This window comes from Crinia signifera, chromosome 8 (genome assembly GCF_055691185.1).
Source record: "Crinia signifera chromosome 8, ASM5569118v1, whole genome shotgun sequence".
NCBI lineage: Eukaryota > Metazoa > Chordata > Amphibia > Anura > Myobatrachidae > Crinia > Crinia signifera.
Window position 1 is genome coordinate 123114417 of NC_139224.1, and position 15315 is coordinate 123129731.

The following is a 15315-nucleotide window of genomic DNA, read 5'->3' on the forward strand; positions in this document are numbered from 1 at the left end:
ATTAGAACCGCTTCAGTCAGGCTTTCGTTCCCAACACTCCACTTACTAAAGTGGTGAATGATCTGGTAACTGCCAAGTCTAAAGGCCATTACTCACTACTTAGTCTTCTTGATCTTTCTGCTGCGTTTGTCACTGTTGATCATACTCTTCTCATACAAACACTGCACTCCCTAGGTCTTAATGATACAGCCCTTTCCTGGTTCACATCTTACCTATCTGATCGCTCTTTCAGTGTTCTATTCTCTGACTCTACTTCCTCTTCACTACCTCTGTCAGTCGGAGTTCCGCAATGCTCAGTCTTAGGTCCTCTGCTTTTCTCAATCTATACCTCATCTCTTGGCAAACTCATCAGCTCTTTCGGATTTCAGTATCATTTATATGCGGATGATACTCAAATCTATCTATCAACCCCAGAGTTGTCACCAGTGGTTTTGGTCCGAGTCTCTGGATGCCTCTCTGGCATCTTATCTTGGATGTCTTCTGGCCACCTCAAACTCAATATTTGTAATACGGAATTACTTATATTCCCACCAGCTAAGAACAGTTACCATCCTGATATCTCCATCACTGTCGACAACTCGACAATCTACCCTACCCCACAAGCTTGTTGCCTAGGGGTCATCCTCGACTCTGAAGTGTCCTTTGTTCCCCACATTCAATCTCTCACCAAATCACATTACATGCATCTAAAAAACAATTCCAAAATACGACCGTATCTCACACAAGACATTACTAAATCTCTTATCCATGCACTCATTATAACCCGCATTGATTACTGCAATATTCTCCTAACTGGTCTTCCCAAGAACAGACCCTCGCCACTGCAATCCATTCTAAATGCTGCTGCTAGGCTGATCTCCCTAGCAAGACGCTCATCATCTGCTGATCCGCTCTGCTAGTTCCTCCATTGGTTACCTGTGTTTTACCGTATTCAAAAAAAAAAACCTTCTGCTAGCATAGAAAGCTATTAACCATACTGCACCAGCTTATATCTCTTTACTTATCTCAAAATATCTCCCATCTCGACCTCTCCGCTCTGCACAAGATCTGCGTCTCTCTTCTGTACGGATCACCAGCTCCCATTCACTATTACAGGACTTTCATCGGGCTGCTCCCACAGTATGGAATGCCCTTCCACGCACAATAAGACTCTCTACTAGCCTCCAAACATTCAAACGTTCCCTGAAAACTCACCTCTTCAGGCAAGCCTATCATATTTAAGTTCCATACGCATAACCCTCTGAGGCACTTATGTATTATATAGCTTCCCTTCTGGACCTACAAGCTATGCTATTACTGATGCCTGTCCTTGTGTTTCCCTCCTATATCCCTATAGATTGTAAGCTTGCAGCAGGGGCTTCTTACCTCCAAGTCTGTCTGTTGTTACCCAGTTTGTTTTATCTCTGTTTACAATTGTAAAGCGCAACGGAATCTGCTGCGCTATATAAGAAACTGTACATAAATAAATAATTCTGTCACTTTTAATGGATGTTACATGGAGTTTTAACTCTAATAGTGGTATGACATCACTTCCTGTGACTAGGTTTATAAGCTGACCCGGTGAGGCAGTTTAGGTGTATCTTCTCTAGAGGATGGATGCCAGGTTGCCTGTCTGATGCTGTTTGATAGAATGCTGTACTATTTCCTGAAGATGGTCTTTTTAAGACCGAAACGTTACGTTACGTCAGAAGACGGTATGTCTACACTTGTGCAATAAATTCAAAGTTGAAACCTTGACCTTGCTGAGTGCCCATTCCTCCTACGAGATATATATATATATATATATATATATATATATAGAGAGAGAGAGAGAGAGAGAGAAAGAGAGAGAAAGGATAGTGGCCCCGATAATGCGCTTAGGAGAGCAGCACCTCTATAGTACCCTGCTGTCAGTGAAGGTATGGGTAGAGAAGAGATAGAAAGAGAGAATAGGGGTGCGCTAAATGTACCACTTTGTGGCTATACATACAATGAATAAACAGTTATTTTCATAAAAAACAGGTAAACGTTTATTGATGGTTCATCCAGCAGTAAAAAAAATCATTTGTTCTGAGTTTTTTCAGATACATGCCACATATACTGTAGATCCGCGGCCCAACGCGTTTCGTCCCTTAGGACTTCATCAGGGGCAATGAATCAATCTAATAAGGATAAATCTCCTACACAGTCTGTGGGTGGGATTATATTTTTAGAGGCTTTTATTAGAATTGCCTATTACGGTAAATCAGTCTCTCAGGCTAAAAAGCTCTGTCCACAATAAAAGATTTGTACCGCCTCAGAATGAATGTGGTCTTCTTTGACCAAAGGATGGATTTGCATAGATCAGCAGATAAATTAGTAACAGTGTGGTGTTCTTCAGGTTCTAGCAGGTGTGTTTATACAGCCCTTGGGGTGAAAAGATGGTCTCCAACACCAACAGTGGATTCACACGTATACAAAAATGGGGTATCTCTCTGTTCACAATAAATGCAGTTTCTCAAAAACGTGTAAACCAAGTATCACGGGGTCTCCAGGAGCCTGTGTTACTTGGTTTACACATTTTTGAGAAACTGCATTTATTGTGAACAGAGAGATACCCCATTTTTGTATACGTGTGAATCCACTGTTGGTGTTGGAGACCATCTTTTCACCCCAAGGGCTGTATAAACACACCTGCTAGAACCTGAAGAACACCACACTGTTACTAATTTATCTGCTGATCTATGCAAATCCATCCTTTGGTCAAAGAAGACCACATTCATTCTGAGGCGGTACAAATCTTTTATTGTGGACAGAGCTTTTTAGCCTGAGAGACTGATTTACCGTAATAGGCAACTCTAATAAAAGCCTCTAAAAAATATAATCCCACCCACAGACTGTGTAGGAGATTTCTCCTTATTAGATTGATTCATTGCCCCATATGAAGTCCTAAGGGACGAAACGCGTTGGGCCGCGGATCTACAGTATATGTGGCATGTATCTGAAAAAACTCAGAACAAATGAATTTTTTTACTGCTGGATGAACCATCAATAAACGTTTACCTGTTTTTTATGAAAATAACTGTTTATTCATTGTATGTACAGCCACAAAGTGGTACATTTAGCGCACCCCTATTCTCTCTTTCTATATATATATATATATATATATATATATATATATATATATATATATATATATATATATATATATATATATAGAAAAGGGGCCCCAAGCCACGCTTCTACTCAGTACAAGTAGCTTTTCTGAAAGAATCCTCTGTTAGGCAGGATCCACAGTTTAGAGATGAAAAGAAGAATAGGATTCAGTGGTGCTATATTTCAAATGTAAAATGAATACAAATTTTGTTCAAACAGTAATTTTTTTTTTTTTTTTTATTGCGTCAATTTTTTATTGACTTTTTGTCATATACAGCAATAAAGAGAAAGAAAAAACAATACATGGAAAACATGAACAGGAGTAACTAACGTGTTTGGAATGATGATAATAAAATGTACAGTAATAGATAGTGTGGTGCTGAAAATTTGGCCTTTGCATGGTTTTTAACGTTCAAACAGTATTTAATATAAAAATACTCTAAAAGCATAACATTGTGCACACAAATTTCAATACAATTCAATAGTTTCCTTTGATAATATCAGTAAACCACCAATATGAAATCCTTAGACTGTTGACAGTACAATCATCAGATCGACAGTGTTAACCCAACGTGTTTACATACAGCCATATACCAACCTTGACATGGTCTACCTGTTATCCGGATACAGTTGAACACGCTCCTATATGTGCTTTATTTGCCTGCACATAGAATGTGTTGTACACAGGGCTGTAACTAAGGTGGTGCAGGGAGCAGACCCTGGGGGCGTCACTGTCTCTGCCTCACTGCCCTTACTTCTGGCTATCAGGGTGCACCCTGCTGGTGACACCGTTCAGAACATCTACCTGCTGGGTTTGTGTGGTTGAACATGCGGTAACACAATTTGTCCATGTGATTCTAGTCAAAGCGTACAGCATAAGCCACCCATAGCACCACACTCATATCTGCACTGGGTACACAATGTCCTACTAATGCTTATTATTGTTGCTCATACTGTATATGCCATAGATTTATTTAGCTTTGGTTTGAAAAAGCAGCAGTACCAGCGCGTTTTAGAAATACATGTCTTAATCTAGTTTTGTTTATTTGCAGGTCACGTTGCATTTGACCCCAATCTCAACAATCTCAGCTCATCACAAACCTCTGGTGTTCATCCTGAACTCCCCACGGCCTGTGACGTGGGAGCTGAAGACTAACAGACTTGCAGCAGGCGTTAGAAGATTTTACTTTGTGAGTATATGAGTGGTTACGGAATTAGCAGTTATGGTATGCAACTGCATATGGGATAAATATATCAAGCTATTCTATCCTGTCATTATAACAGGACATAGGCCTAAAGAAACTAAACAGTGCAGCTAACACTGAGCTTGCGAACAGAGCAGTCGTATGATTTAGCCTTGGATGTAGTATTGATGGGATGGAAGAAGACAAGTTAATTATATCAATCAAAAGACATGAGTGTTGACGACACATATTCTTTTGGTGATTCCTACTTATCAGTCATCTAGGTTGTCAGACAATAGAAAGGGCGGTGGTCTTATGTGTTTTTACAGGAGAACTACGATCTCTGTTTCTAATCATCCTCTTGATGTTTGCTGTAACCATAACAGAGGAGTGTTGTTATTTTATATCGATCAAAATGCTATCATCATTTTATATTGTAGCGCCATTTCCACTGGGCACCGTTTCAGATTCTCACCCAAAAATTTTTGGTTGACATTAGGCACAAAAATTGCACAGTTTTCTCCAAGGAATTTGAAGAATTTACCAAAGGCAACAACTAAGAAAAAAGGGCCCTAATTAAGTACCGATGGGAAGGGGACGAATTCCGATGGTGGGAGGTCTGCATATGTGCGCATGTGCACACCCCCTGTGCAAACGCCTTTGAGGCATTCGCACGGGTAGTGGAGGGAGGGGGTCTGTAGGGGGTTGCATCAGGGGAACTCCCAGTGTTTTATGGGTGTCCCCATGAAAACGCTGGGCATTCCCCTGGGAGTGCGGGCTGGTCGATGCCTGCTCGGGGTTGGGCAGCTGACGTCACATGATGTCAGCTCCCGCCCCCTTTTTGGCGCTCTCCGACCGAAATAAAAGTCAGTTCTGACTGACTTTTATTACCGGAGAGGAGCGAAATCATTTGAGGTGGGGGACATCACATCAATTCTCTCCCCTTTCGCCACATGTGAGGGTATGTGTTCTCGTACGCATTCCCTCACATTCTAGTGGGGTGGGGGGCAGGGCTTACCATTGTGCTTAGCAGTGATTTGTACGCTGCTTTGTGAGCGGATCAGAATCAGGCACAATATCTGTATATTTACAGTGTCTCTGCATAATACATTTTGAAGTAACAAATATATACTTACTGTTAAAATCTACAGATACATACTGATGGGTCTAGTCAAATTATCCTACCCCCCTACTTCACTTTTTTCTAGCTTTAATCTTTGCAAATAACAGTTTTATGACATCACAGCCCACAGTTCCCTCTAATAACAGTACATGGGTGCTAGCTGATTGTATTAGAGATTGTCACTTCTAACTTGCATAAAAGCAAGATTTCGGTGTGATTCCACAAGGGTGCATATTTTATATATATATACTGGTTACCGTTAAGTTACATTAATTATATTAAGCATACCTTTATATTGTCATTTTGTATTAAAGATGCATTTATATATTTATTGTGACATTTTTATATCTCTAATCATGACGATGAGTCATTTTCCAAGATGGCTGTCCTATAACTCGCCCTTTGCAAAAGCAATTTGTTGTGAAGATTACTATGGCAGCTACTGTTAAAAAAGTGAGCAAAGCAATAATATTAAAGAAGATAATATTTTAATGTGAGCCAGTCACCAGGCCCCTGAGTGGTCACATGATGGCAAAAGTAGAGTGCGGGAGTTTATGTTATGGAAGTTCCAAAGCCTCTCTGCTGAATATATCTGTTATATGGCATCGGTTCCCATAGATATCTTGTTCCCTGCCTTTAGTCATAAATAGCAGCTTACAGGTAACCAGAACGAATTCTATTAACCCTTTGAGTGCCAAGGGAATTTGTCAAATTAGGTGCGAAAATTGGCAAGAAAACGTTTTTTTTTTTTTTTTTTTTTTTGCAATATATGTTTATTGTTTTTTTTTTAAAAATTGTTACAAAATTATAACATTCAATGGCACTGTAATCAACAAGCCAGGAAGTACAGATCATATGTTATAAAGATAAAATAATAAAATATTATATCCTGACAGATCGGCTAAGTCTAAATAATTTGAATTGTACGCATAACGCGCCTCTGGAGCACATAACACATAAAAAAGCTGAAAAGATAAAAGACAGAAAGAAAGGGGGGATAGTAGTTAGGGAAGGAAGATAGGAAGGGGAAGTGCGGCTGGGGTCCACATAAGTTTTTTAGACTGCCCATTAGTTATTGGCTAAGAAGACCTGTGAAGACTTAAACTCCATCCACGGGAACCATATTGCTGTAAACTCCTGGGTACGTTCAGGGGGTACTCTCATGTCCTCCATGGACATATATAAATCTATACGAGTAAACCATTCTTTAATCGTGGGAGGGGATGTGGAACGCCAGCGTACTGGTATGACCGCTTTTGCGGCACCATTCAAAAATTTCAGAAGGGATTTTTTATAGGAACTCACCGATCCGGGACACAGATTAAGTAACCAGAACGCGGGAGTCGTAGGGATTTCTTTACCCACAATAGACTTAGTAAGTGACATAACTTGATCCCAAAAAGGGCGGAGCAGTCTACATTCCCACCAGATATGAAGAGGAGAACCAATCTCCTCGTTACATCGCCAGCACATGTTAGATGTACCAGGGAACATTTTCGCTATTGTGAGGGGGCATCTATACCAACGAGAGAGAACTTTAAACTGAGTTTCAATTACAGAGTAGCTGAAGGAGCTAACGAATGTGGCCTGGAACATTTTTGTCCAAGTCTCTACGTCTAAATCAATAGAAAGGTCCCTGCTCCAGGCCTGGGCATAAGCAGGCAGTGTATTGTACTTGTGTTCTATCAAGAGTCCATAGCCCCTTGACAGGAAATGCGTCGGGCGCAATGGTGCGAGACACATGTTCTCAAAGGGCGTCAGAGCTCTGCTGGCAGCCACACGAACCTCCCTCCCCTGCGCATAATGTTTGAGTTGGAGGTATCTCCAGAGCTCCGATGAAGGTAACCCCCACTTGTCCTGTAGGGCAGAGAAGGACATCACCTTATTCCCATCCATCAGCTGGCCCACCCGCTGTACCCCTTGTCGTTTCCAAGGATCGAATATTGAGTTGGCAACTCCGGGAGGAAAACCAGGGTTATCAAACAATGGGGTAAGGGGAGAGAGTTGTGATGAGACACAGGAAATTTTCCTGAGTCTGTTCCAACAAGCTACAGTGGGGCCTATTGTGGGGTGCGGAATGACCCGAACTTTAAACTGCCAGGGGTAAAACTCTATAGGCGTGGGAAGAGATTCATTTTCTAGGAGGACCCATTGTTTAGCGTCAGCTGACCGCGTCCACTCCAAGACCCTGCCTAATATAATGGCATCATAGTACACTGAAAAGTCTGGTAACTGAAGTCCTCCCATATGCTTTCGTCTGAAGAGTATCGCGTGTTGGAATCGTGGTCTTTTGCTACCCCAGATAAATGCTCTAACCTCGTTATGTAGATCACGAAACCAAGCCTTTGGGATGTGAATAGGTAATGTTTGCAGAAGATATAGGACTCTAGGGAGGACGTTCATTTTAACCACACTAATTCTGCCCAGCCAGGAGAGGCGTTTATTCAGCCAACTTCTAAGTTCAGTGCGGAGTGTAAGTAGCAAACGTTTAAAGTTATCATAGAGACGGGACAGGTCAGAGGACAACGTGACGCCAAGGTATCTAATACTTGTAGGGTGCCAGGTGAAGGGGAAGGACTGTTTGAGAATTTCCAAACTGTCAGGTGGGGATGATACGTTTAGTGCCACAGATTTGGTCATGTTTATTTTAAAATTTGAAAGGGAACCAAATGTCTGAAATTCTGCCATGAGGTTGGGGATAGAAATAATCGGGTTAGTCAGTACCGCCAACAAATCGTCGGCGAACAGAGCTAATTTATAGTCAGTTTCCTTTACTTTTAAGCCGGTGATATTTGGGTTAAGTCTAATGGTACATGCTAGGGCCTCCATACACAGTATGAATATTATAGGGGAGAGGGGGCACCCCTGCCTGGTTCCGTTACTAATTTGGATCGGTTCCGAGAGGGCCCCGTTAATTCTAATCCGAGCCGTGGGGAATCTATAGAGTGCCATTATACGTTGCTGACAAATCGGGCCCAGCCCTATGTGTCTTAAGACCCCTTCCATAAACATCCAACTAATTCTGTCAAATGCTTTCTCAGCATCGGTAGACAACATAACCATTGGGATGTTCTTAGTAGAAGCCAAGTATATCAAGTCAATAGCTTTAGTCGTATTGTCTCGCGCCTCCCTCCCAGGCACGAAACCCACCTGGTCAGAGTGTATCAAGTTAGGCAATACCAACTTAAGTCTATTGGCTATTAATTTTGCGAACAGTTTGATATCAGCATTCAGGAGGGAAATTGGACGGTAGCTGGCACATTGGCTTGGGTCTTTATTCTCTTTAGGTATGACCGTTATATGTGCTTCTAAAGATTGGGGGGTAAAACCTTGGTCAGCTGCTACTGCGTTAAATGCCATCAGCAACTTAGGTAAGAGTATATCTTTAAAAGACTTATAATAGGAAACAGTGAAGCCGTCGGGGCCCGGGCTTTTCCCAGACGGGGTATCCCTTAGAGCCGTCTCTAGCTCCAAGAGAGAAAAAGGGGATTCCAATCGGGCTTCCTCTTCCTCCGACAGTCGGGGGAGACCCGCATCCCGGAGATATTGCTCCACAAGGACATGGGAGGAAGGCAGCGCCCCAGCAGTGTTAAGATTGTATAATTTAGTGTAGTAGGAATGAAATGCCCCAGCTATGTCCCGTGTGAGAGTACGTCTGGTCCCATCTAGGTCTCTTATTGTGTCGATATATAACGTAGCCCTCTGAGACCGCAGTGCTCTCGCCAAAAGCCTCCCCGGTTTATTGCCCCACTGATAGTAACGGTTCCTACACAGTTTGTAGTCCTTCTTAACATCTTCAAATAATAAGGCATTAAGCGCCGACCTCACCTCAGCAAGTTCTAGCAATGTTTGGGGGGAAGGGGTAGATTTATGCGCTGTCTCCAGAGTTCGTAGTCGCTGGAGCAAGGTCAGCTTTTTACCCAACCTTTCTCGTTTTAGCATTGTGCCCAACTGAATGAGTTTACCACGAATCACGCATTTATGGGCTTCCCATATCGTAATTCTAGACACCTCTGGTGTCTCATTATCAATAAAATACTCAGTAATTGCTGTGGTTAGTTGCGATTTGCATCTAGTGTCAGCGAGGAGATGTTCATTCAAACGCCATGTACATTGCTTAATATTGGTGATGGACGTGTCAAGGGTCAGAAATATAGGGGCGTGATCCGACCAAGTGGTCAGGCCTATGTCAGTAGCTTGAATCAAATGGAGATACCTATGGGGAAGCAAAAAATAATCTAACCTAGAATACATATTGTGTGGTCGAGAGTAGAATGTGTAATTTCTATCCACCGGGTGTTGGAGCCGCCATGTATCCACCAATTGGTGATCGTGTAAGGTTCTTCTGACCTTACGATGGGAGGCGGTGGAAGGTCTACCCATGGGCCCTGAGGTGTCAGTCTCCGGTTGGAGTGGCCAGTTCAGATCTCCCCCTACGACCAGAATGCCCTCGACCAGCGGGGCAATCCGGTCCAGAGCTATAGAAAGATAGGAGGACTGCATTTGATTTGGCACATAGAAATTTGCGAATGTATAGGACTGGTCAAAAAGTCTACATTTAACCAACAATGTTCTGCCCTCCTCCAGAGCTACCGAGGTCACATCCTTAAAAGGCAGTCGCCTAGACAGTAGGATAGCAACTCCCAAAGACTTGCTTTTTGTATTGTTATTATAGAAAGTAGTCGGGAAGTTGCGATCTGTGAGGGTTGGCGCAGCATCAGACCTAAAGTGGGTCTCCTGGAGAAATGCAACATCGGCTTTAAAAGCATACAGGTCTCTAAGTACCCTAGATCGTTTTTCTGGAAGGTTTAGGCCCTTAACATTATAGGAGACCAGTCTAATAGCGGTGGGCTTCATGTTAGCCGCCATCATCTATTGGGAAGGAAGCTAGAAACAAGCTCTGGAGGAGGGCACCAACCGCACTAGGGTGAGGGATAGGAGTAGGGAAAGGGAAGGAGGAAAAAGAGAGTAAAGAAACAACCTCAAAGAACACTTTCAAAAACAGTTTCAAATTGTACAGCTTACTTAAAAATAACATCAGAAAATAAGTAAACAGCACACTGCCGCCGCTTGGGAGTCCGGCCATGAGGAGCATGTCCGGGTCCAAGAAAAACATGGCGACGTGGGGGCACTGGGGGTCAGCGCCAGCGGCTGGCCAAAACAACCAAATTTTTTGCATAAAACCGTAACGGGAAAAGACCAAACATTAATTCCTTCTTGTTAAACGCATCAACTCACCAAAAAATGTAACAAGTCCCAACGCTAAAATGGGTAGGCCGAGATTTAAGTCCATACTGTGTATCGTTTTATCTTTAAACAAGGAAAGAAGTACTCAAGTCGAGATGCTGGAGGAGTAGGAGAGGGCCCTCAAACCGTCAACGTGGTCCCAAGGTGAAGCAAGGTGATGGGTCATCGTTTGGGAGTAGCAACTCCAGGAGCCCGTTGCTCCAATGGTGGCCTGGGGTTTCGCTGTACCAGCTGCCAGTCATTGCTAGGATGTGCAAGTTCCGGTGGGATGGAGCACACCAAGGACTCCTGCCATTCTGGAAGGGCAACTGTAGGGACATTTAGTGCCTGGCAGAAAGCCAGCAGGTCCTCAGAACCCCTGAAAGTATGGAGTTTGCCGTTGTGAGTCACTTGCAGGCTGAAGGGAAAGCCCCATCTGTATTTCAGTCCCAATTTGCGGAGTTCGGACGTCAATGGACGTAGAGCTCTCCGTTTTTGGAGGGTGGCCCATGACAGGTCTTGGAAGATCTGGATTCGGTGGTCCCCCCGATCAATGTACTCGCTCTGGCGAGTCCTTCGGAGGATATCTTCCTTCTGGGTAAAATAATGTAGGCGGCAAATTACGTCTCTTGGACGGTCTGTAGGGGCTCCTCTCGGTTTCAATGCGCGATGTGCTCTATCAAACTCAATTTGGGTGTGAGGGTCCTGTCCCAAGAGTTCATTGAAAACCCCGGTGAGGTAGTCTATGAGATTCTGTGGAAGGATTTCCTCAGGGATACCCCTGATCCGCAAGTTATTACGACGCCCCCTGTTGTCCAGGTCATCCAGACGCTCGTGCACATGTTGTAGTTCAACCGCCTGTCGTATGACTGCTGCTCGGAGATTGTTATGTGCAGTTGCGGAGTCCGAGGTGAATTCCTCCATGGAAGATATACGAGAACCGATCTGGGTTACCTCTGACTGAATACCGGCAATTTCCGAACGGACAGTGTCACGGAGTCTCTGTTCAAGCAGGTCAAGGTCCCGCCTTGTCGGCATGGTGCTCAAGATCTGCAGGACTTGTGATATACCTGCCGATTCTGTTGGGGGTGTCAACTCTGTGGGGCATGTGTTTTGGGGTGTAGTGTCCCCAAACTGCGACAGGCGTGGTGTAGAAGGTATCTCGACTTCCCCAGTAGGGGGGGGCCCCTGGGGTAACAAAAACTGCCGCATGGAAGGGGCCGGAGTAGTATCCACCGATTGCGTAGTGGGTCCCTTCTGAGATTTGCGGCCGTCCATTGGAGTGCTCTTCTTACCCTTCACCATGGAACCTGGAAACTTGAGTAGTATAGGTGGGATTCGTAAGACTCAGGTGAGATTTCTCGTGGTCTGCTTGTGGCGTTGTTGGTGTCCCCGCCGGCACCTTCCCCCCATAGGGTGGCTAGCACAGCATCAAAAGGTCACACAGGCCATCTTTACGTGTACCATCTCAGCGCCCCGAGGGGGTCACTAGCCAAACCCAGTCCAGATGTATGTGGCAAAAAGGGACTTTTTTTTTTTTTTTTTAAAGATATATGGAGATGTGGTGCAGGTAAATAATTGAGCCACCAGGTGGAGCCCCAGGCCCACTAAATACCTCCTCTGTGTGGTATAAATGATATATCTCAAAGCTGCGGGTATAATGAAGGGTGATCAGTGCAGTTCAAGTCCTGTATTTGTTTATATCAGATGTGCAGGTGTCACACAGCAATAGTGGCTCAGGGGTTAAACGGGTGACAGAGTTTGTAAGCAGGCTGCAGCACTCGTTCTCAGTGCCACAACCAAGATGGCTGCCAGTCTCTTATTCCATCCTCTCTCTATTCCTTTATTTATTTGTAATCCCCTGAGGCTGCGTGCCCCAGGCTATTAGTGAAATCAGGGCTGGGGTTCCTCACCCTGTCCCGGGCGCGCCAGCCGCCAGCAGACCCCTTTGCTCGTTTCTGTGTGCGCAGCTGCTGCACACACGATTTCAAGATGGCCGCCGGGACAGGAGAAGGGGAGAGATGCCGGGGCTCCACGCTCCCCACGGCGCGCTGGGATCACCAGGTCGGAGGGGGGATGTCTGGGGAGGGAGGGGGGAGTCCCGCTAACCTTTCTGTGCAGCGCAGCACCCTCCGGAGTCCCGAAATCGCCGCTCGCGGGTCCTGGAGCTCAGGAGCTGGGTGGATGGAAAAATTGAGTCCCCGGCTTGAGGTAGGCGCAGGCCACAACCCGCGAGGCAGGGTTTCCCCTACCCCCGGCTCCGCAGCGCTGCTCTCCTCCGGTCTGGGGGTCTCACTGAAGAGGTGCCTGTGCCTCCAGGGCAGTAGGGCGGTCTGGTGTTGGTTTTATTCCCCTTTTTTTTGGGGTGTTTGGCAGGAGCTCAGGCTCTGTCCGTCCTTTCTCTCCTAGCGCCAGGCCACGCCCCCCGTTTTGTTTTTTTTAACCCTTTGAGTGCCAACGATGCTGTGAGAGATGCTCAAAATATCAAGCGCCGCTCACAGCGACTGTTCTTTTTTTGTGTGCAATATTTAACTAAACTTCAATTAATTGACTTGGCTGTGTTTGTATTTATTACTACTAAAAGAACAGTTGCTGCGGCACACACAGGATTTAAGAAGTACACCTATAGTTTAGTTGTGATTGGTCCTTTGTATTTGTAGGCTTGGGGGCAAAACTGTCATTAAAATGAAATGGTAAAACTCGATGTATCACTGGGGGGGGATTTGGTGACTTGAGCCTGAAAGGCAACAGGAGTAGCATGTCATTACAGGGCACAGGATTAAGCAGCAAGGTCTTTCAGAAATGAAAGGCTTATTAATTAAAAGTTCAAGGTAAAGGCTATTTTCGTGATGTATGAGTTGACAGTTGAGTGAAGTTTTTCATTAAAAATCCATCTTAACTCGCTGGTGATGACAGGAGAGTTACATGCACCAGTGTATTGATCAGAGTAATGTGCATCCCACTCATAAAGCTGTCAGCGCAAATCTAACATTCTAACTAGTACTGTTAATGACAAAAATGCAGTTTTTATTGGAACAGCTCATAAAAATGTCACATCTCTGCCATTAGATATTACAATGCAACTACAAACCTTCATATATCTCTCAATCAACATCTGCGTAATACAATCTACAAAAAGTATGTTCTGTTCTTATTAATAGTTACTATTGCTAGCTTCTAGCCAGAGGTAAATTGGGGCTACGATATTATTATAATTGTCAAGTAACCAATTGTAGTCCATCTCTAAAAAAAGGTTGTTATCATTATTTATTTATTTATTTCCAGTTTCTTATATAGCGCAGCATATTCCGTTGCGCTTTACAATTGGAAACAACAGTGATTAAACAAACTGGGTAGATACAAACCGACATGGAGGTAGGAGGGCCCTGCTTCTATTTATGGTGATTTATAGATATTTACAAAGCACTTTATGGGTATAAAATATACAGTATAGGGCTGAATTAATGGACATGGACAATAGGTCAACACAAAACAAAGGTCGACTCATTAATAGTCGACACATAAAAATGTTGGCATAAGTTTTTCACAATTGGCTTAATTTTCTTAACTTTTTCAAAGTTTACCATTCACAAGAACGGTAAAGTGGGTCGAGCACAGCAGTAGCTAAACGGTGGTGCCTGGTCCAAAGCATTGCGAGCGAAGCGGTACACTAATTAAGGGTTTGTTTGATCAATTGTACAAATTGACAAATTCCCATGTTGACGTTGTGCATGCCGACTTTTTGTGCTTGACCTAGGTACTATTGACTTAATTCCTGTTGACCCTATGATCCATACCCATTGTGGCAGGGACAGCGATCAGATCTGAATAAGGGCCATAGAACGCTACCTATGCGCGAATGCACCATTGTAAGAGGAGAATGTTTATACTCTGTATACGCTTGCTTCTGGAGCATGGATATAAATAAAACATGCTCCACAAAGAAATGTACAATCATCTCTGCATTCGATTCTCTTTGGGGGAAATTTATTTAGCCATTGTAGTTTAGTCGAGTTGCTTCAATTAGTCCGGAAGGCGGACTACAGTTATCTAATTTTTTTTTTTGAGCCTGAGGAGGCTCGAAAATATATCCATGTTACATAGCCTTAAGGTGCATACAGCTCAATTTGGATATCTCTCAAAAATAGCCTATAAACTGTAGCTAGATCGGTCGTCAATATCTTTCGTCAACATCTTTCATCCAGGACACTGGGTTCAAGGGAAATGTCTTTCAACTAAATTGGTCAAAAAATTTGTACAGTGTGTATGCACCTTTAGTATTGATGCCACGACCGTGTTAACACATGAGACTGGGAACTTATACCGCATTCTCTGAGTTAACGAAAGCGAACAGACGCTCTAATTGAATAGCATGAGGCGACCACCTTTTTTCACCCGCAGTATATTGCCTAATCTAATTGAATTTCCCTCTGTGAATCTCAAATATCAGCTGTAAATATTATTCTGACTACAGATGTCATCTGCCATACCTGGTTTCAAATTTACTATGTAAAACAATACAGAAGTTGGGTCCAAGACCAACATGCAAAACCAATCTGGTTCCAAGACTAATATACAGATCCACATCTGTTGGTCAGACTAATGTGTATAGCATTATGTTTGGTGCCAATACCCTTATACAGAGCCATATTTCCTTCCATACTAATA

General features: G+C 43.7%; 1 protein-coding gene across 2 annotated transcripts in view; it reads left to right on the forward strand.

Moving 5' to 3' along the window:
- TGFBR3 (transforming growth factor beta receptor 3) overlaps positions 1 to 15315 on the forward strand; it is a 199070-nt gene that overhangs the window by 90265 nt on the left and 93490 nt on the right. For both annotated transcript variants that reach the window (XM_083157112.1, XM_083157113.1), the window contains exon 4: positions 4167 to 4304. In XM_083157112.1, coding sequence (XP_083013238.1) covers positions 4167 to 4304 — 138 coding nt within the window. The remainder of the gene's footprint in view (positions 1 to 4166; positions 4305 to 15315) is intronic.